This window comes from Berghia stephanieae, chromosome 10 (genome assembly GCF_034508935.2).
Source record: "Berghia stephanieae isolate SIO BIC M18660-M18661 chromosome 10, UCSD_Bste_1.3, whole genome shotgun sequence".
In the NCBI taxonomy this organism is placed as follows: domain Eukaryota; kingdom Metazoa; phylum Mollusca; class Gastropoda; order Nudibranchia; family Aeolidiidae; genus Berghia; species Berghia stephanieae.
The window spans coordinates 1033-24732 of record NC_088369.1 but is presented as its reverse complement, the minus strand read 5'-3'; the positions used below and the strand labels follow the sequence as shown (position 1 = coordinate 24732).

General features: G+C 39.7%; 1 protein-coding gene across 1 annotated transcript; it reads right to left on the bottom strand.

Moving 5' to 3' along the window:
* Nucleotides 1–639: 639 nt before the first annotated feature.
* Nucleotides 640–21438, bottom strand: LOC144956006 (thioredoxin reductase-like selenoprotein T1b). Its single transcript, XM_078886276.1, has 5 exons — nt 21256–21438; nt 8479–8716; nt 6222–6309; nt 5046–5204; nt 640–2779 (listed from the first exon to the last, which is right to left on the bottom strand). Exons 1-4 carry the CDS (start codon nt 21417–21419, stop codon nt 5089–5091), a joined length of 606 nt encoding a protein of 201 aa, XP_078742402.1. The 5' UTR covers nt 21420–21438; the 3' UTR covers nt 640–2779; nt 5046–5088.
* Between the last annotated feature and the right edge of the window lie 2262 nt (nt 21439–23700).

The following is a 23700-nucleotide window of genomic DNA, read 5'->3' as shown; positions in this document are numbered from 1 at the left end:
TGAGATTACTTAAAAGTCTCATCCAGACACAAGCACAGGTCCCCACTAAGACTAAGAGGAATACATTTAAATGTTTACAAATCATATATGTAAAATAAAAATAATATGATGCATAACAGAGATATGATTTACAAGCAAAACTCTTAACGATACATTTGACTGTACCCTCCCAACCAGGGTGACCGGCCAGGCAAAACCAAGTAATCTCATCCCAAGACAAAGACACAAAGCATGTTGGAAAACTAATAGAGGGGGTAGAAGTAGAAGACAAAGTAAGTGCCTCCCTGCCCACTATGGGAGGTTAGGAATCCCACCCAGTTACGGAAGTTGATGACACACCTAAGACCAAGACAATCATACATTAAGAGTCATCAAAATAAATGATGAGTAAGAAATTCTGTATTTCTGATTATGGATGAAACATTCGGGTTCAAAGTCATTCCATACTCCAATTTACAATGTGTAAACTAAATATCTTTAAGTAAGCGACCAACCTGCCAAAAGATAACGAAGGGTGCAAAACCAAAAAAATAATTGAAAATATAAGTATTGTAAACTTCTAACTCCTTCAAACTTTTATATATGACACGATCATCAGACAGAGGACACATTGAATCAGTTAGAACTTGGAGACATAGATTGATGAAAAATTATTTATTATTTAATCAAATCATACGATCACAGAAATTGAAATTCCTGAATACAAAATTAATTGCAATTTTAAATAAGGAAGGAAAAAGAAAAACAAACAAACAAAAGAATAAAACTGACTTCATTTGAACAAAAGTTAATTCAAATTTAAAGATTAAAACAACAATATGTATGTGGCGAGCTGGGAAAACCCTTCATGCTGAGCTTGATCAACTCTTCGATTAGATCGTCTAAAAGTTAATTTTGGTCATTCCATGCAAGCTCTTACATCCATGAATTCTATTTATTAGATGTGGACTTTGTATTATAAGTGTGGTTTCAAATAAATTAGTTTTGAACACTCTGTAAAAAGAAAAAAAATGAGAGTTTAATGTCAATACATTTGCTTAGTTTAGTAAATCTTTAAAATAACTATTTTCAACATCATAAATAAATAACTGCTTTGTTATTTTTTTTTTAATATTAAAAAATTAAAACCAGTTATGTCCTATTCTTTAAAACTTTCTTCCTCCTTGTCGTTTGTAGCTAACCTGTGATTTCTAATAGATTAAATGAAATATTTTCTTTTCTTTGATAACAGTTAAAACATTAAGAAACAATTATATAATAACACCAAACACCAATCTCAAATTTAGTTCCTGTCACACACACACAGGTGCAGGTTTTGCAAGCTTGCCACAAATTTGCGTGCTGAAAGAATTTGGACACAGGGTTGCCAAGTCAAGAGGAAAAAATTTACTGAACTTTATGCAAACATAATAGACCAACCCCTTTCTGAGTGCTGAACTCCAGTAAAAAGACATCATGTACTTTTTTTTTCCCATTTAACAGATAATTGGAAAATATACGAGTGTTTATAACATACTGAAATCCATAAATATACCGAAAATTGGCAACCCTGTGGATATAAGTGGATAAAAAAAGAACATGACAGATTTAAAACGGAATAAAAAAATCAACAAACAAAAAAAAAGTTGAAATAAGAATACAATAAATAAACATTACCATTCAAACAAGTAATAAACATCTGATTAAAAATTAAATACTGTGATTCAATAGAACACGGAGGAATGAACCCGAGACATCAATCTGACATTCTCACTGATTAACAATATATTGCTTTACCATGTGGACCACCAAAGATCATGAGGTACAAAATAGACCATAATAATTCTCTTCTAAAGTCTTCTAGAGAAAAACCTGTGTAAGAAATATGTCTATTAGTTTTGATCAACAGGCCATATCACATGCCCGTTTAAATGTGGTGTTTAAAAGTGTCTGCCTCTTTGAGGGAGAACCTTTAAGAAATAGAAACAAACTTCCTTACACATTCCGACTTAGATATTCTTTACATAATCAAACAACAAACATTTATTATTTTCAAGCATGTGATGATAAAAGCAATTTGTGATTTTCCATAGAAATAAGAAGTAATAGCATCCATTGTAAGTCAATAAGGCATAATCCATTCATTCAATCCCGGAGTCCCAATAGCTCAGTTGGTAGAGTACTCGCTTCACATGTATACGGACCGAGAAAAATGCTGGATGAAGTCAAGATTTTTTCTGACCCCTCTGTTCACCCAGCAGTGATTGGGTAGCTGGGTCTGTTTGATCTGGTGGAAAACACTTTGCAATGGGCTAGCACCTGATCCAAAGGGTAGCAAGCAATTGCCATTGTCCGTTTCAAGCTGTAGAAATTGGGATAAACTCCAGCTCCAATGGCTCTAAAGGACTACTGCAATCATCATCCCTCAAACCAACAAACAAGATTTTACAGTGACAGTTTTTACTTTCTCTTTACATCTAATAGATCTCAATCCATACAAGCATCATATAGACACACACACACACACACACATACACATACAGACACAAAAACCGCTCATAATATTAACATGGAAAATTTACACATCCCCGTCATCGCAGCATCAGAAGAGAGAACTGGCAAAGGCTTTGGATGCTGGCAGACGATTTGTGCGATGAACTCGGTCCAAAGGTCCTCTCACCTGAAGAAAGATCATCAGGCGATCACTGGCAGTCGTTGCTGCTTTATGTGGTCGCCGTCATAGAATGGATCAGGACCTCTGGAGCCTTTTCAAGCCAATCGTCTGCTTTCAGACCAAAATCTGAGGAAGAAATGGATCAAGTACTTAACACTGAAAATTTTGGGCTGTAAATCTTGTTTTTTGTTTTTAAGGGTTTTACAGCGCTTGCAACACATTTAGGTTATATCAGCGACAGTAAAAAGGAAGAAAATGGGATAGTAAAAAGTTCTAGAATTACAATTAAAGCACCCAAGAAAAAGTAAGACATAGGTGAACTGAGAACAAAAAGGGATCAGATATAGATTCCAAGGGCATACCACCAATGTACTTAGTTTGAAATCACCTATAAGACTCATCCGGACACAAGCACAAAATCCAACAAAGAGGAATACACTCAAATGCTAACATTATACATTCAAAATAACAAATATAATAATACAAAACAGAGAGATGATTTACAAGGAAAAAAATATCATCTCCCAAAACGATAACTATGCATTTGACTGTTTCCCTCCCAGCTAGGACTCCGGCCACAGCCAGGACAAAACCAAGTAATCTCATTCCAAGACAAAGACAGAAAGCATGTTGGAAAACAGATATAAGGGGATAGAAGACGCAGTATGTACCCCCCTGCCCACTATGGGAGGTCAGGGGCTGTAAATCTAATCTAAGGCCAACTCCAAAAACAATATGATAAGGAAAAACTTTAAAAAGAATCCAGAGAAACAGATGAAGACGTCTTCTTGCACCTCATTCATTATAATAAACCATGGTTTTGCAAAGTGTTACTTTTTAAGTTCCATGACGGTCAGATGACCTTTAAGCTTTCGAATAGATATCTGAAAGAGTCAAACTAATAAATTAAATGAAAAGTTTAATTCCCTCACCTTCATAATAGACCTGTAAATCAGCTCTATAAAAATTGACTGAAACTCTTCGACAAACTGAAGATTCAATTATTTTTTTAAAAATCAAGGGCATCATTGGAGAGGAGAGTGATAAATACAATATATCAAAATAGTGGGTGTTATTTCTTACTGGAAGTCTGGAAGTATGACTGTCATAATTTGATGTAGAAGGAATGCTAAATAAGCATAAGGTAAAGATGACTTCATCAAAGTCATATTCCTGCCTCTGGAATTTTTTTGACATAGAAAAATAATCACCATTACATCTTTAACTTCTAGCCATGACCAATTGAATTTATTCCTCACGGGACTCACATCTTTATCAATGCTCGACAAGTCTGAATTGCGATCCACGAACAGCTCAGCCATTGTGAGAACATTAGAATAATGTAGCAATGAGCAAACTTGATTTTCAATCAGTAAATGACAGAGAAAAAAAACTTAAATAAATATGACTTCAGGCCAATACACTGAATTATTAAGTAGAAGTGAATTATCAAGAAGAAACTTCGGCAGGCGTAGCGGAAAAATTCAAAGAATCGAAATGAAGGTAAATCGCCACAAAACAGCAAGCTCGCTTGGGCTTGAGCAAAACAATGCCAGAAAACGTCCTGATTTGCACGGGAATTAATTAGGCTACTTACCATTGTTCCTTATGATCAGGTACTCAATCAGTGAAGAAACGGTCAACCAGTTTGTTTACAACCTGAGGCAATCGAAATGTGCTTGTAGCAATCTATCCTAACTTTCGATTTGAAGATGTCTACATAACGGACTTGCGGCTTTCGCAATTTACTTTATCATAGTTTTGAGACTCGAAGGGTAAATGTGGTCAATTTTGGCTTAGATGAAACAGTGAAATTTATCGCTCGGTGGCTCAGTTAAAATTGGCTACAGTTGGGATCACGACGGATTGGAGAAGGATGTGTGAAAATACCCAGGGAAGTGTTCAGACACGCCTTTTATAAAAAGCGTCGCTTTGTCTTGGCAATATATACATCATTAATATAAACGGTCCCCATGAGCTATGCGTAGCGCTGTGGAACACTCCTAATTATTTTACGGTCATTCGACTATGATTTGTGAATTCTTTCTTTTTTTTATTTCTTTCTTTCTTTCTTTCCTTTTTTAAATATTTGAATTTGACAAATTGACTGATTTCAGTTAATTGACTGAGAATTTACAGGTCTATAAAATTTGCAAAAGAAATACATACTAACAAAAGTGTTGTAAACCCATTCTTTACAAAGCTTTTTCTTCTCCAATTGTAATTACATTAAAAAAAAAACACACAAAAAAAAAACAAATAAATAAATATAAAAGAGAAATCAATCTTAACAAGTATGAGATTTAAAAAAAAAAGAATAGGTATAAAAAAAAATTTGTTTTAATGAAATAATATCAAAATTTTTAAAAATAATTAATAAAAAAATACATACCTCCACCAGTTCTCCCCACCATTGCATTGATATACTCTTGGCACTACAAGTTTGGCTCAGGCTGTCTTTGTGAATACCTCATGTTGTTTTCTATCATCTGAATCATCTCATTCGGTGATGGAATCCTGCCAGTCTCAAGTTTAGACCAGATCGGAACATCTGCAGAGAAAGGAATCAAAATAGTACAGTGGAATCAGCATTAAATCAACACTCTTAAAGTAAATTGTCTACTTCAAGTCTTGTTGGTATCAAATTTTATGTTCCTTATCTACGGGTAAAGGTATTCCATTGATAATGGATAAAGTCAACCTTGCATAAAGTCGACCAATCTCTCTGGTCTGGTGATGTTGAAATTAGAATCCCATGGTATTTCTATCATATTTTTTGTTTTACACTAAAGATATAAAAAAAACGCAGTTTCGGGACATCGGGAACGGTGGATCCATTTAGGGAATTTCCCGAAATAATCGGGAAGGTTGGCCACTCTGTATTACTATTACATACATAAATTATTTAAATTAGTCTTCTTTGAGAATATAATTTTCTAACAGATGAGTGAGATGATTATTCAATTAATTTTATCAATGAAGAGCATTTCAATTTCCACCATTGGTTCCCATTGCAAAGTTAATGACAAACTACATACTTTGTAGCTCTTTAAGGATATCTACTATATCATATATATATATATATATATATATATATATATATATATATATATATATATATATATATATATATATATATATATACACACATAGCGGCCAACTTTTCAAAGAACTAAAACGGGACACTCTAGCACACAAAACCGTCATAACCCAAAACAGCAGTATGTTTGGACTAATATTATAATATTACCTTGACTTAAGAGCTTTTTCTGTTCCTTGTTTTCATTTTATAGTCAAAAAAAAAAAAAAGCATAATCCTGGAACATGCAAGGGTCATTTCCATACACATAAACAGTCAAATTATTTTGTTTCTCTGCTTGCCAAATCGGGACAGTTCTGATTTTATCAGGACAGTGGGCAGCTATATATAATAATAATAATAATAATACACATTTATATGGCGCTCATTCTCGTGTAAAACACAAGCTCTGGGCACTTTACAATATAAATATCAATTTTAAGTGAAAAAAATAAATAAATATATATATAATTATGGAGCAAGACTTACCATTAAAAGATATTTCAAAGGCACCAGTTGAAATCAGCTGACCCTCTATGGCATTAGAGATGAAGAAACACATAAGACAAGCATAGAACTGGAGGGAAGAAAGGGGGATAAAAAAAATATGGACTGTAGATATTAACTTAGATTAACAGTCTTGTTAGATAATAACTATATAAGTACATAGCTTATGAAAATGTAGAGGGGTATGTGTTTATTTTGATGATGAAATAATAATAATAATAATATAATAATAGTAGCAGTGGTAAAGATGATGATGATGATGATGATGATGATGATGATGATGACGATGATGATGATGACAATGATAATGAAATAATATCAGCCTAAAAGGCTTTTTTTCATGCAAATCCTAGAAAACTGAAAACTTTCATTCAGATATTGCTTCAAAAGTGCCCCACAACAATTGTCTTTTGAAGAATTATATTTTATGAATCCTACAATAGGAATATTTTTAATATCTTATAGAATAACCCTCATCCCCTTCCAGGTCAGTTTAGTTATAGTTTTTAAGGGTTTTACAGGGCTTGCAACACATTAAGGTCATATCAGCGACAGTAAAAAGGAAGGAAATGGGATAGTAAACAGTACTAGAATTACAATTAAAGTACCCAAGAAAAGGTAAGACAAATAGGAAACGGATGTAGATTCCAAGAGCACACTATCAAAGTACTTAGTTTGAGATCACTGATAAAGTCTCATCCAGACACAGGCACAGGTCCCCACTAAGAAGAATACACTCAAATGCTTACAAATCATATATTATATGTAAGCAAAACACAATACAGTGCGTAACAGGGAGATGATTTACAAGGAAAAACTGACCATACATTTGACTGTTTCAGTTTCCCTCTCAGTTGGGGTATCTGGCCAGGACCAGGTCATAACCAAGTAATCTCATTCTAAAACAAAGACAGAAAGCAAGTTGGAAAACAAATACAGGAGGATAGAAGACACAAGAAGACTCAGTATGGACCTCCCTGTCTGGTATGGGATGTCAAGAACCCCACCCAGTCTTCAAGGTCAAGGTCAGACTTTTTAATTTTGAAACTCAACGAATTTATTTATTCAATTGTCTTTTCATTTATTTGTAACATCATGTAATTTTTACATTCATTTTACACTGCTAGAATTACTCCCATAACCATACATGTCCTCACAAATGAGGAATCAATGTATAAATATAAAAGGTCTGGATATGAGAGGAGCCCAGATATAATATAACAGGTTTTATTTTGTTTTTTTTTCTTCCCTCTTTGCCTTTAGTAATATTTACAGGCTATAGCAATGACTGTAAAGACACTAAAAACAGTTATAACTGTAACATATATTGTAGTCATTTGGCTGTGCGTGAATGTAGTTGTTCGACTGTGTGTGACCAATATGTTGGGAGTTCTTGGAGTTTGTAGAGTTATGCATATTGCATTGTGCATATGTTGTATGTGAGTATGAATGTTAACTGTGCAAACTTTTAGACACTCTTTGTTTCTTAGGAACATCGTTAGAAAATTATGTTTTGTTTTTAGTAAGTTACAGAAAACCTTCATCCGAGCTGGTAGCTCTAGATAGTTGTTAATTATTCACCATTGTATTCAGTAGTCTGATGTCACGCCGCCTGGCAATGGCGGCCATCTTGGTTCTAAACAAAGAAAATCATTACTTTTTATTCTTCATGCTGGCTAGAACTTTTCATATGCCTTGTGATCAGAATGTGTAAAAGTCAAAACATGACCAAATTTATGGATTTTTCCCCCTCTGGATACGCTTTTACGCTCGCCGGAGAAATATTTCATACGGCGTCCGCCATTGTTCCGATAGTTTAGAGCCAGTGTTACAAAGTTACCATGCGTCATTAGGAAGGAAGTGACGTTACGACTGTTGAAGAGGATTACCATATCAAGTTGAAATAATGGAGTCTGAGCCGAGTTGTTACAATAACAGGGGTGCTGAAACCCACTCAATATTTCCAAATATAATGCATTAGCCCACATTATGCTCAAGTAAGCCTACAGTAAGCTAAAGGCGACCGAGAGCTAGGCTAGGACTCTCAATTTTTCTCTCTCTCTCTGTAGGCTACTTATAACTATACAACATCATCTTCAATGAAGCATGGGCCTCGCATGCAGACAGTGTGTAGCACAAAGCACACACATACACATAAGGGTCAGATTGAAAGTTAGTGAGAGAGAGAGAAAAAGAAAAAACAGGAGTGGGTATTACTGGATTAAACTTCCTGACTAACCTTATTTTGCATTGCCCAACTGAAAACACTGGGGGTTTCCATGTTAAGACTAGGAAAGGGGTTGTAGCCCGTCATGACCAAACCAATCAAAATAAACTTGACAACTCCTATAATTTGAGCAAGAGTTTTCCGCATCATCGGAGGTGGATAATTATCACCGTCTATCGTCAATGCAGGGAATCTCTCTTTTAGTGCATGAGCATACTGCTCAAACACTTTCTGATACCCTCAGGAGTAACTGAAAAAGATTAAAAAAGAGTGGACCAAATTAGTTTTCTACCTCAAATTCATATTAACATTCAGACCTGCCGACCCACCACATTCCAAAAGTGGAATCACAACGTCAGAAAATGTCAAACTCAGAAAAAAAAAGAAAAAAATTTTTTTAAAAGAATATTTAATCTTAATTTCTAATATTAATTTGCCAAAATCTATCGCTATTTTTGATAGTTTATAGTATTAACCGTCAAATTTCCTCTCAAAATTACCAAATTTACCACCAAACACATAAGGAGGGGAATTCTGACACACTTGGAAACATGATCATGGGTGTTAGTGTTAGGAAATAGAATAGGAAAGTGAAGTGGTCGGAAGAGCAATTCGTTTTCCTACTCACCTCCCTTTTTCACAATCAATCATAATCTCTCTCTCATCCAATTCCCCTATTTTCCTTCCTTCTATCTATCTCATCTCCCTTTCAATCTCTCTTCTCCATTTTTTCTTTCCTCTTTCTCCTCTCAGGCTTCCCCCCCCCCCCCCCCCCCGTCAATCTATCTCACTTGTTTTTCCACTTCCGTCTCTCTCCACTGTTCTTCCCTTCTCCCCTTCAGTCAGTCTTTTTCTCTTGTTCTTCCTCCACCTCTTCCTCATTCTTTCTTTCCCCCACCCCTCTCTCTCTCTCTTTCTCCACTGGCTTAACTTGAAAACTATCACACATAAAGGAAGAGTTTGACATATTGTTTAGTGTATCCATAATTGATGACCTTTTTTAGCTGAGCAAAACTTGTGATATAGCAAATTATGTTTCTTTTGTCTGGCCGATTTTAATTATGTAACATTTGCGTCATATTATGTAATGTGTTATTTTGACATTTTTATCTTCCTTATTATTAATATAAATGCATCTTCCTGGATAAGACGAACATTTTGGTATACAATATGTTAATGAGAAATCCATATGGGCCATTCATTCCATGTCAAGTGAACCAAATTTACTGAAATTGAGAACCACACCCCTTTTGATTTTCCTCAAACTTGGCTCAATTGAAGTTACTTTTATGAGACATGAAGAAAACCAAATTTTCAGATCAGAATATGGAAATTTGAATTTTTTACAATTTTTTGGAAATTTGTCTCTAAAAACGTGTCAAAATCAAATTTGCTCGTGGGTCCATGGTAATCCTGTGCAACTTTTAGCATAGATTACAATTATTTGAAGGAAAATGAAAATATTTATCAACTTTTGGAGTTATCTGCCCTTGAATGTGGCTCCCCATGCTGTTTGACAAAAAAATGATTTTTTTCAATATTTTTTTCATTACTTTAATGGCTCATTTTTGGTCATTGATGATTTGTATCTAACATAATATAGCAAAAATATGAGTCTGGTGGTATTACAATTTTTTGAAGAATAAAACATAGTGTAATGCACTAAAATCGCAATTTTTTGTCAACTTCAAGGCTCAAACGGTAAAGATGTCGGTTGGGATTTTTTTTTTTAATTTGATATATTGTGCAGATACACTATTTCTATAAGCACATAGAAGCTTTCCTTGTATTTCAAGGTGCTTCATGGTAAAAATCACATGCAAAGAACCTAAGTATCTCAATTCTTGTTACAAAGGGGCATAACTTAATAAATTATTTAGTGGAAACGATTTATTCTGCATAATAAGCAATCTGGAGAGAGAAAAATCTGTGTCACTGTACGGCGTACGCATCGTGAATGAAGCACGTCTGTAACATTCCTTTGACCTACGCCATCAGGCAACTCATTGTTTCGTTCATCTTTCCCCATTCCCCCTTACTCCCCCCCCACCCCTCCAATCTCATGGTGATGGTGGCAACGGAGGAAGTGGTGGTGGCGACGGCGGCGGATAAAAAAGGCCCTTTTCCTTTTATTCAATCAACTCGTCTGTTGTGGACCCAAGTACTCTCTAAACGTTCAAGAAATAATACTCACATTTTTCTGCTCCAACTAAAATATCCACCCCCCATCAGACTAATTATTTGTAGCAGATGACAAATTTCTCAAAACGTGACACTGTAAAATCAACTCAGAAAGTCCATGACCATGAATGCTTATTTAAGGCATTTTCTTTAAACCGTGTCCCTGTAAACAACGAACCTAAATTTCGTTTTGAAATTTTGAGTCGACTCAACGGGTCAGATTGAGCCGGTATTTTTTTAACGGACCTGAAAAATCAAAATGTTTCTTAGAAAGTTGAAAGATGCTAGTTTTTGAAACAGAGGTAGGTTTTCAAAAATATTTCTCTTTATTAACGTGAAGGCATGCTCAATTCGAATTGCATCTTTCAAAGATTTGGCACGCAGAAGTCGAGGCGCGCCTCTCAATTCAAGATTCTAATAATAATTAGTCAATTACTTTTTTAACAGAAAGAGTCTCTTTATTAAAGTGAAGGCGGGAGACCTTCCATGTAAGTACTTTGGTAAAAAATTCAAATTGGATTGAGCTCAATGAAACCTATATCACTTAAAGTGCTTTTCAACATGACTCTAATGATACCAAAATTGTGAAAATCAGATAAGCAGAAAAAAAGTTATGTTAGTTTAAAGGCTGAAAAATGGTCTTCTATTTGCCTTTGTTATTTACTGACGGACTTAGTGACCTGAAAATTGTTGCATTTCCGGTATTAACCACCATTTGGATTTCAAAACTGGTCTAAAATGGCCGCTAAGATTTGAGTAAGGATTTTACTGGAACGCATTTCATGGATGCGGTATACAACTTTGCCCTGAATTTAATTTTATAAAAGAGTTTAGATGTTAAATAAACGTGCCAGCATGAAATTTTGATTTACCAAGTTCTAATCTTTTAATTATCCAAAGCTAAATTATACCCTATTTTATCCATAATCAAAAGTTATACTAAATTGTCATTGATTTTAATTTTAAAATTAGGCTGTGATTATTCTCCGCCGGGCGGAGAATAACCAAATTTCGTTATTCTCCGCCGGGTGGAAAATAACCAAATTTCGTTATTCTCCGCCGGGTGGAAAATAACCAAATTTGTTATTCTCCGCCGGGCGGAAAATAAAACGAAGGATTATTCTCCGCCGGGTTTTCCAAGTTGATCCTTGACACTTAGCGGACCCCCGTGGTGTAGTGTAAATAATCTGGTCATTATTGCCCCCCCCCCCCCCCCCCCGGTTATCAGGGAATCAGTGGGTGATAGTGATAGCGGTGGCAGTAGACGGTAGGGAATCAGTGGGTGATAGCCGTAGACGGTGAGACACACTTCAAGCCCGCAGGACAAAAATAATTTGGAGAATGAATGAAGTTGACTTGACTGCTGGTTGTGTGATTAGTTCTCACTAGAGTCGCTCAATCAAATTACATACGGTAAAGGTTATACATCGTTTCTGTACTTTGGCGAGAACAAATAAGCACTAGGTGTCTATAGCGCTGGTGGTAGGGATTGAGTGGGTACTCTGTGTGTCAAATACCTCCCCCCCCCCCCCCCCCCCCCTTTCCCCGACATAGTAAGGATTTAGTGGCCTCTAGTAATAGAGCAGGGGGTTGGGACTCCGTGGCTCATATTATTAATAGGATGCTGGTAAGGTCTCAGTGGCCAATAGGGCTAGTGGTAGGGACTCAGTGGCTAATAGAGCTGATGGTAAGGACTCTGTGGCTAAAAGGGCTGGTGGTAGGGACTCGGTAGACAATAGGGCTGGTGGTAGGGACTCGGTAGCCAATAGGGCTGGTGGTAGGGACTCAGTGGCTAATAGAGCTGATGGTAAGGACTCTGTGGCTAAAAGGGCTGGTAGTAGAGACTCGGTAGCCAATAGGGCTGGTGGTAGGGACTCAGTGGCTAATAGTAATAGGGGTGGTGGTAGGGACTCAGTGGCTAATACTAATAGGGCTGGTGGTAGGGACTCAGTGGTAATACTAATAGGGCTGTTGATAGGGACTCGGAGGCCAATAGGGCTGGTGGTAGGGACTCAGTGGCTAATAGTAATAGGGGTGGTGGTAGGGACTCAGTGGCTAATACTAATAGGGCTGGTGGTAGGGACTCAGTGGTAATGCTAATAGTAATAGGGCTGTTGATAGGGACTCGGAGGCCAATAGGGCTGGTGGTAGAGACTCAGTAGCAATAGGGCTGGTGGTAGGGACTCAGTAGCCAATAGGGCTAGTGGTGGCGACTCAGTAGCCAATAGGGCTGGTGGTAGGGACTCAGTAGCCAATAGGGCTGGTGGTAGGGACTCAGTAGCCAATAGTGCTGGTTGTGGGACTCAGTAGCCAATAGGGCTGGTGGTAGGGACTCAGTAGCCAATAGGGCCGGTGGTAGGGACTCAGTAGCCAATAGGGCTAGTGGTGGGGACTCAGTAGCCAATAGGACTGGTGGTAGTGGTAGAGACTCAGTAGCAATAGGGCTGGTGGTAGGGACTCAGTAGCCAATAGGGCGAGTGGTGGCGACTCAGTAGCCAATAGGGCTGGTGGTAGGGACTCAGTGGCTAATACTAATAGGGCTGGTGGTAGGGACTCAGTGGTAATACTAATAGTGCTGGTGTTGGGGACTCAGTAGCCAATAGGGCTGGTGGTAGGGACTCAGTAGCCAATAGGGCTGGTGGTAGTGGTAGAGACTCAGTAGCAATAGGGCTGGTGGTAGGGACTCAGTAGCAAATTTAGGCGAGTGATGGCGACTCAGTAGCCAATAGGGCTGGTGGTAGGGACTCAGTGGCTAATACTAATAGGGCTGGTGGTAGGGACTCAGTGGTAATACCAATATGGCTGTTGATAGGGACTCGGAAGCCAATAGGGCTGGTGGTAGGGACTCAGTAGCCAATAGGGCTGGTGGTGGGACTCAGTGGCTAATAGTAATAGGGGTGGTGGTAGGGACTCAGTAGCCAATAGGGCTGGTGGTGGGGACTCAGTAGCCAATAGGCTGGTGGTAGGGACTCAGTAGCCAATAGGGCTGGTGGTGGGACTCAGTGGTAATACTAATAGGGCTGGTGGTAGGGACTCGGAGGCCAATAGGGCTGGTGGTAGGGACTCAGTGGCTAATAGTAATTGGGGTGGTGGTAGGGACTCAGTAGCCAATAGGGCTGGTGGTAGGGACTCAGTAGCCAATAGGGCTAGTGGTGGGGACTCAGTAGCCAATAGGGCTGGTGGTGGGGACTCAGTGGCTAATAGTAATAGGGGTGGTGGTAGGGACTCAGTAGCCAATAGGGCTGGTGGTGGGGACTCAGTAGCCAATAGAGCTGGTGGTAGGGACTCAGTAGCCAATAGGGCTGGTGGTAGGGACTCAGTAGCCAATAGGGCTGGTGGTAGGGACTCGGAGGCCAATAGGGCTGGTGGTAGGGACTCATGGCTGGTGTAGATTAGAGGGTGGTGGTAGGGACTCAGTAGCCAATAGGGCTGGTGGTAGGGACTCAGTAGCCAATAGGGCTAGTGGTGGGACTCAGTAGCCAATAGGGCTGGTGGTGGGGACTCAGTGGCTAATAGTAAAGGGGTGGTGGTAGGGACTCAGTAGCCAATAGGGCTGGTGGTGGGGACTCAGTAGCCAATAGAGCTGGTGGTAGGGACTCAGTAGCCAATAGGGCTGGTGGTAGGGACTCAGTAGCCAATAGGGCTAGTGGTGGGGACTCAGTAGCCAATAGGGCTGGTGGTGGGGACTCAGTGGCTAATAGTAATAGGGGTGGTGGTAGGGACTCAGTAGCCAATAGGGCTGGTGGTGGGGACTCAGTAGCAAAATACAACTAAGAAAAACGAAAAACAAAATGACAAACAAGTAGTAGTTCTTTGTAGTATCTGCCATCATTGGCAAGGAATACAATTTATTTATTATATATATATATATATATATATATATATATATATATATATTACACGCAGAAAACAAGTTTAATCCGGAGCAGTGACATTAAAACTGAAGACAGAAATCAATACACAGAAGAAGCGGTCATATACCCTATATAAATAATTTCTTAGCTCCCCAATATCATATAAAACAACACAGAATAAGAACACATAACTGAAAATAAATGATCAGAAATAACAAGAGTATATTTGGACTACTAGAGAACAACAATTTACACTCTAGGAGGACGTATAAGGCAGCAACAAAGTCAATGGCATTTAGCGATCCCAGAAAAGGACAAGCCTGTGCAGCCGGTCCTGCATCAAGAATACACGGTAAAGAAGGAGAGGCGGGACAGAAAGAATCGCTAAATTTCAGAACAAGAAACACTACGATAATGGCACCGTAGTGGGAAGAAATCCACGTTCGAGACTGCACACCCCTGCAGCCACGCAGCCCTCGGCACGTAGGTCCACCTTGACTTGGGATTAAACAAGAACAATATCTTGAGTTATTCAGTGGCATTTAGCGATCCCAGAAAAGGACAAGCCTGTGCAGCCGGTCCTGCATCAAGAATACACGGTAAAGAAGGAGAGGCGGGGACAGAAAGAATCGCTAAATTTCAGAACAAGAAACACTACGATAATGGCACCGTAGTGGGAAGAAATCCACGTTCGAGACTGCACACCCCTGCAGCCACGCAGTCCTCGGCACGTAGGTCCACCTTGACTTGGGATTAAACAAGAACAATATCTTGAGTTATTCAGTGGCATTTAGCGATCCCAGAAAAGGACAAGCCTGTGCAGCCGGTCCTGCATCAAGAATACACGGTAAAGAAGGAGAGGCGGGACAGAAAGAATCGCTAAATTTCAGAACAAGAAACACTACGATAATGGCACCGTAGTGGGAAGAAATCCACGTTCGAGACTGCACACCCCTGCAGCCACGCAGTCCTCGGCACGTAGGTCCACCTTGACTTGGGATTCGAAAACGAATAAATTGATGGAAGATGAGAAGATGGCAATGGGTAAGCAACATCCGTCAAAGACCTGATGAAACACTGAAAAGGAAGACGGTGCTGCGACACCTTGACTTGAGATTAAAGAACAATACCTTGAGTTGTACTTAGCGATCCCAGAAAAGGACAAGTTCATGCAGCCGGTCCTGCATCAAGAATACACGGTAAAGAAGGAGAGGCGAGAACAGACAGAATCGCTAAATTTAATCACATACAAGAGTCGCAGAACCACATTGAGACCTGCTTCCTTGTACTGTACCCAACGCACTCGAAATGGTACCAAATCAAACAGTGTTCGCATTGAACCATCTTCAGATCTCCATCATCGACGTCGCTGCACGTACCACATGAATATACCTGGAGAGAAATCCTGTCTTGAAGGCAATCACGAAGATAATCCCAAGCAGAGGGTTCAAACAAATCCTTCAAGACCAGGATGTCCACTTTCTCATCCAAAACCGTATCGCTGAACTCAGCCAACGGCTTAATTTCGTGGACAGGAATCAATCCATGTGGTCTATGGTTGTGAATTGTCACAGCAGGCAGCAAGACATTAACTTTTTCATTAAATGATAAAGATAAAAATGTCTTTGGAATGGGACGTCGACGTTTAAGAGTGAATCTCTGTTTATTGCCAGGTCTTCCCCGTGGCTTAACTAACCGGGACATATTGGGCCATGATGAGTCGACAGCAGTGGTAGTGGGATTGTCAGGAGGACCAGACACTACAGAAAGATCACCAGGAGGAAGAGGAGCCTCAGAAATAGGCATAACTTCAACAGAGACAGACTCAGGAGCAGGATTAACAGACAGAGGATCAAGAGAAGAAATAGAGTCAGGAAGAGGATCAATAAAGGCAACAGAGTCAACATGAGAAAGAGGTAAAAGCTCAACACAATCATGAACAGTAACAGAGTCAGCCACAGGAACAACAGGCTCTACAGAAGAAGAGCTGGAAACAGGGACAGAAGAAGGAGCTGAATTTGATTGCTCACAGAACCAACTATCAAGAAATTCCTCTAACTCCTGAAACTTTTGCTGACACTCAGAAACACCTAGAATAGACAGGAAACGGGCCGCCTTGTCACAAAGAACTTTCGCTCTGTTGAATCTTCCATCAACAGTGCGTAAAGCTACAGGAGCAGAAGAGATAGTAGAGACAGGAAAGTCACCCACACAAGGAGAAGGGAGAGATTCAGAAACAGGTTGAGCATGTTTGAAACGCTCAGGAATTTGAACAACGTCAAAAGGATCAAGGCTCAGGTGACAACAGAGGAAAAAAATATGACGACATGGAACTTGGAAATGTCCATACGTGCTGCATGAACACGTCGTGATAGAAGTGGAGTACTGTTTGTCTTTGTAAGAGACAGTACAGCAATCCTGGCCCCGAGAGACAGAATAACTAACCTTACGAGACAGGAGGAGTTCGTGCTTCACAATTTCAGCAACAAACCTAGTCAAAGAACTGGTGATTCTCTGCGACACATCATCATGGTCCCTGTGATCATAGACTTCCGAATTGGAAGTAACGATCTGTAATCGCTCTTGCTCAGAGATTTTGGAATTATCAAAGGAAATTAATGAAGACAAGGCAGTAGAAAGACATAACTTTTCATTAATAATTTTTTTTATCTTGCCGTGATAGCCTTTCCAAGGTGTTCGTCGTCGTTGCATGTAGCTTAATAACATTTGTGTTGCAGCAAGCTGCCCACAAATGACGCTTGGACCACCAGTTTTCCATGAAATAATTCTTCACAGACTGTGGAACGATGTCGGAAATTTTTACTATCATCTCTTCAAACTCCTCCTCTGATTCAGAAGTGACCTGGGTCATGAAAGAATCCAGGACCACCTTTGAACCAGAGGTCCCCCTCCCCAGTTCTTTCCTCAGGAAACGTTCCACAGCCTGTGAAATATGGAATTGGCACAGATTGATCGGCACATCAGGGAAAATTGAGCCAATGGCAGCAATCTCGGCCATATCTTTGTCAACAATAAAACACCGAGCACTGTCCGTGTTAAATTGCTGAGCAAAGATATGGAGACAACTCTCCATGATGTGCCGATCCTCCCTTGCCAAGAATGCATGGAAAACTGGCATTCCATGCCCCTCACCATCAAGCACCATAATTGTAAGGAGAGGATACAGATAATTATTCACCTTATATGTACAGTCTAGGATAAGACATTCTGGATACTTACCTAACGTTCTCCTCATAGACACAGACATAAAGCAAACAAACAGAAATTCCCCACTTTCATTCCTCCCCACCTCCCCAACCCCACCACTTGCAACCAAATCACGAATGACACATTCACATCTAGAACTATCATTTCCCCCGTTACTACTGCCCACCCCTAGCCTCTTCTGCATATTATAGACATCCTGTCGCATCAAACAGCCAGCATGTCTCTGCTCCAGAATTTCCTTCTGTTCTGACAGCTTCATCGTGACAGATGAAAGCACAGTCATGTCGACCTCGTCCATCACGATCCGCCTCTGCTCAGGATAGAGGTTGAAATTCTGAAAAAAAAAAAAAAAAATACAAGAATGTTTCGCATATTAATCTAAATAACCAATTTTACACAGACGACAGTCAAATCTTTAAGTCAGCAACCTATGACCATTTACATCTCTTAATTGAACATTTCCAATCTGGTTTTGATAAATGGAAAACATGGATGGAACTGAACAGACTGAAACTTAACAATAGTAAAACCGAAATAATATTTATCGCTAGGCCAGCAATTCTTTAAAATGTAGAGTGTGAATCAATCATTTTAGGAAATAGTGTAATTGAAACTGCTAGGGTTGGTAGGGTTGGTTGTTCGAAATTTGGGTGTATTTATCGATTCAGATTTGACTTTAAGCAGCCAAGTACATCATATATCGTAAGGTACATGGAAATGAGAAGAATACGAAGTGTTAGACATCTCATTACAAGTTACAAGAGACATCTCGGCCTTGTAGTAAATTCCTTAATCTTGTCAAAGCTAAAGACAAAAAAAAAATTATACTGGCTGGAGTCGACAGTGCAGTGCCAGAGATGTTAGATGACAAGATTTCCTTGCGGTCATATTCGACTAGGAGTGACCAAACAGAACCTCGCTTGGTCAAACACTACAAACATTTTAATCCCCCTAGTAAAACTCATCAGTTTTGACAAACAAAAAATTGGAACACATTAGTTATAAAATGTAACAGATTAAATCACTTACCTCCTTCGAAACAACATGACCTGAATGCTGGGTCACAAGCTTAGTTATTTTCAAGAATAGGTCCCCGCTGTTGGGTTGGTTGAGGCGGACATTCAACTGGACAGGACAGCCGACTTTGTAAGACCTGATAGTGAGAGACAGAATGGTTAACAATGGGATACAGAAAACTGTTCACTAAAACATCTCCTCGAAAATAATGATACCAAAATATCTGAGATATTCCTCTTTTATAACGAAGTTGTGCATCTTTAATTGAACCCTAAATCTTTTAGTAAAAGCGAACGGCAATTTCAAGTCGTAGTTTTCTTATGGGCGAGTTGGGTCACAATTTGACTCCCACTGTTGCTGCTCACCAAACTGCCTAAAGTTACTGTTGTAAAGAAGTTAAACGCAAAATTTAAAAAAATTGGAAAAAATTCAAATATCCATATTCTGAACTGAAAATTTGGTCTTCTTCATGTCCCATAAGTATCTCCAATTGAGCCAAAGTTTGAGGACAATCAAAAGGGTTCCCAATTTCCGAAAATTTGGTCCACTTGACAATGGCCCTTACTAAAGTGCCAACTACTACAAAATTACCCTAAGGATATAGCAGTTATTCATCTTTTAAAATAAAAACACTCCAAATAGAAATCAGCTTGAAACTGGACTCCGGCTGACTGAAAAAGTGAAAGGGGATTCCCCTGAAATACTATGACGTCACTAGGCCAGGAGACAATGAACGACGCTGACCACGGCAGTCCACGCTGAAATGGCGTAATGGAGTTACTTTGGCAGATTTTGAAATTGAAATGAGTGTGGATTTATGAATGGAAAGCCCAAAGAGAATCCTGGAGGCATTTTTGACAGTTGGAAATGGAAATTCTCAAGGGAATTTATTCATGAATTAACAAAACACTTGCTTAATTTAATTTTCTTGCCCACTAAAATTTAGCTATCTCTCCCTCTCCATTACAATACCTAAATGAAAATGAATTTAGATATTAAAACAGGATTAAACCAAATGATAGATGATAGAGCGTTCGCTGCTCTTCTTTATTGTTGGTGTTTGTTTGATCACATTCTGTAAATAAACACCAGTATCTAAAATTAACCAAGCCATGGTTTTAGCCTGCAGCTCAAACTATAACTAGCGATCACAATCACGCAGGTGAATGAATGAACGGGAGAACTGTGACACAGATTTAACCCCTCGTTTAAGTTTAAGGGCCTACTTAGTACTTAGTATTAGTACTAGCTAGGTTATCTAGATACATTACATACTTATTGAAAAAAAAAGTGCAATAAATAGGCACTTTCCCTACATCATGCACCGAAAACAAACTTTTAAAATTCCAATTTAGTAAACCGGGTGCTTGTTAAGTACCACATTGTACTTTCTACCTAGAGCCTGCCTAAATATCATGTTTAAAAAACAAAACAATACACAAAAAAAGCGCTCTTACCTTTGTAGTGGTCTTTCATTTTTGGAAGATTTCTCTTTAGTTCTTGCACCCTGCTTGCATTGGTAGCGCAAAACTCGGTACTTAAACCGTTGAAATAGCGGGTCCCTTTCGCTGACCTTTTCGGCCCCAACCAGAGAAAACTGCGTTAATGTATCTGTGCCATAGTGCTTCAGTCTGGTTAAAAATTCTTCATGGCTGGCGAATTTGGTTCCCTGGACAAAATCCATCCTGCTCGTGTTCTTCACCAAATGGAACTGAATGAAATGCGCGTTGGATCACGTCAATTCGCCGTAGGTAACGTGACATCTCGATAACAGCGAGAACACCGCAGCAGATAACCCGGCGGAGAATATTAAAAACTACTATCTTCCGCTGCCCGGCGGAGAATAACCAAATTTCGTTATTCTCCGCCCGGCGGAAAATACTCACTCCCTTAAAATTAACTACACCAAACGATAGAGTAATTTCTTCTGAAGAAAATAAGACATCAATCATTAAAATTAAAATCTATCCATAAACAAAAAATCTATGGAACTTTTTCTGAGACCCATCACTCAAAAGTCCAAAAAATCGGGTCACAGCCACTAGGCCATTTATTATCGGCTCCCTGCTGGAGGGCCAAATGGACGTTTACCAAAGTACCTAATGTCAGCTACTAGGCCTGCATCCCAAGTATTCTTGTTCTAGTATGGGGTTTGGGAGGGGGGGGGGGACTTTTTTTTTTTAAAGTCTCCCCCCTCCGAAACTCCTACTAGAAGTTCTAGTGTAGGGGGTTTGGGAAGGGGGAAGACTTTAAAAAAAAAAAAAGTTTCCCCCTTCCCAAACCCCCTCCTAGAGCAGGATGTGGTAGCTTATGGAAGGTCTCCCGCCTTCACTTTAATAAAGAGACTCCCGTGAAGGCAAAAATAAAATTACAAATGGGCCGCACTCGGGACGTCTTTTAGTCTAATAATCAAATCATAATCACACGCCTCATCGCATCACCACGGTCTCTGAGTCAGTCAGTCGCCGCATCCCCACTGACCAACCAGGTTCAGAACTCTCCAACTCACCAGAACAAAAATTTTATTGTTGGTCCTGCAAAATTTGCCAGCTTCGGAGCTTTTATATCTTTTTGTGAAGAAGACTGCTCGTAAGAATGTGTGAAGTCTCTGTAAGTTAGGAATAAAAGACCTACGCATAAGGCGTAGAACGGTACTCGGCCAAAGTCGGCCATCTTTAACAAATAGGATGGCTTGGCTGATTTAGAGGAAGTCAAGTTCGCAACTGAACTTTAATCATTGAAGAGCTCAATACTAGAGTGCCCTCACTCGAGAGAATATAGAAGGAACGAAATTGACGTCGCTCAGCTCATTGTTATTGTTTGTAACCAGCCATTTTTATGAGCAGTTCTCATTAAAATATATAAATCAGACATAAACGATTAAGGTTACACATAGTTTTGAGTGTTGGTACATTTATATCCGGCTGGCGAAAGTTGTGAGTGAGAGGATTTAGACTTGACAACTTGTTTGCGTCTTCTCACAAATGGAACCTCTTGCTTCTTTTTTTTTTTCTTATAGAGTCGGAAACCGAAAAAACATACATATTATTGTTACCTGTAACCCCCCCCCCCTTCCTCCTTCACACCCTGTGCAAACACACGAGCATGCACACTAGTGTCGAGCGGAAGTCTCGATGATACCTCAAGTCATCGGCCACTAACACTCAAAACTTCCCGAACTCGATGACCAAGGAAAAGTCGAGAATTCCCGAGAAGTAGCACTTCAACTGAGCTTTGGATGGCTTTTTTGTATTAAAACTTAAAATACATTAAATAAATTCACTTTGTATAATAATAAAACATTGATACCTATAACCATTTTGATCTATTTACGACGTTTGTGTTTTGTTAGCTGTTTAAAATATGATATAACGTCAAAACCCAATACCAATGACTAGGTATTGAATGAAAGCACCGATGACTAGAGCGACTTGAGACTCAAAAAAGCATCGAGACGCAAAAAAGTCTCGAGCTTCGCTGGAATCATCGCCGACGAGAGAGGGGTGAACAATGCAGATAGTACACTACACATTGTTAGTAACGCGTGCGTCGCTAGCGCAGTATAGTCTCGGGACTCGGGACTCAATACGAGAAGCATCGACGACCAAGATTCTCGAGACGAGAAAAGCATCGAGAACTAAGTGGAGGTCGGGAACTTCTCAGTCGTCGATGACCTGGCTTCTCAAAACCTAAAGCATCGATGACCTTTTGGTGATCCGGATGCCCTCCCCTAAATGCACACACGGTGAATGATATAGGAACCAACCGGAATATATCGATATTATCAGGTTATAGTGGAGGACATCGATTTTTTTAAATGCGGCTGGGGGATCTAGTGCCACTAGTAGTGGTATGACAGTCATCGGGTCCATCTCGAAGGAGTTGCACATTCTTCTAAGGAAGCTGGCGGGAACAACTTGGGGTGCAAATCAAGTGCTTCGGAGGACGTCCTCCTTGGCACTATACTATTCCACCGCGGAGTATTGCGTTCCAGTCTGAAGGTAGAAAAACGAACGTTGAGAATGTCGATGGAAAACTTCGCAAGTCGCATAATATAGTGTCGGGAGCGCTGGCAACAACGCCTAGATAATGGGGCCCGATAATGGCAGCAATCCACCCCCAGAGATCAAGAAGAGAGGGAATGGAGATACCCCTCTAAAGCGCATAATGGACGTTGGTGCCCCTGTTTCGAGATGAAATAAGTCCCGGCAACCCTTGTACGTAGCTTCCCTGATAGAGCTGAATAATATTATACGAGATGGAAGTCAGTTTGGACGAATTCAATCCCTTGAGGAAGCGGGGACATCGACTTCTCGAAACTGGGGGAGAAATTGCCAGGCTTTTCCACCAGCAAGAGGAGACATAGGGTGGCAGCGAGCCGACTTCGGTCAAGACGCTGCCTCATGGCACACTCCCTTTATTCGTGCGGCTTTGTGGTCTAATGGTATGACACTCGCTTTCGGGTCGGATGGTCCTGGGTTCGAGCCTCGCGCTCGGCGCATAGTTGAGTCCTTGGAAAAGGCTCTTTACTCACATTCTCTCACCGTATTCAGGTGTAAAATGAGTACCTGGCCGTTAACAGCGTTGTCTTTGTCCGAAAAATTGTAATATCGCTTAACAGGCGTCATGTCCCGTCCTACATGTTAAATGTTGCTGTTGACCAGGGACACATTGTAAAGCGCTTTGAGCACGTTTAGTGGATATTGCGTTATATAAAATCTCAATTTTTTTTCTTTAACAGTGGGTACTTGCCACCTACCCAACATGTACCCGCTATGGTCATTAGCCCGAAACTACAAAGCATCTAGTTGAACGTTGCGTTGTGACGAAGCTTCCGGCCGGGTTCTTTACCGTACACGACTGCAGCGATGAGTTTGAAGCCTGGCTATATCATCATATCATGGATGTGTGACACCGCTAGAAGCTGCTGCCTTCGGAACAGTGGGTCCAGTGT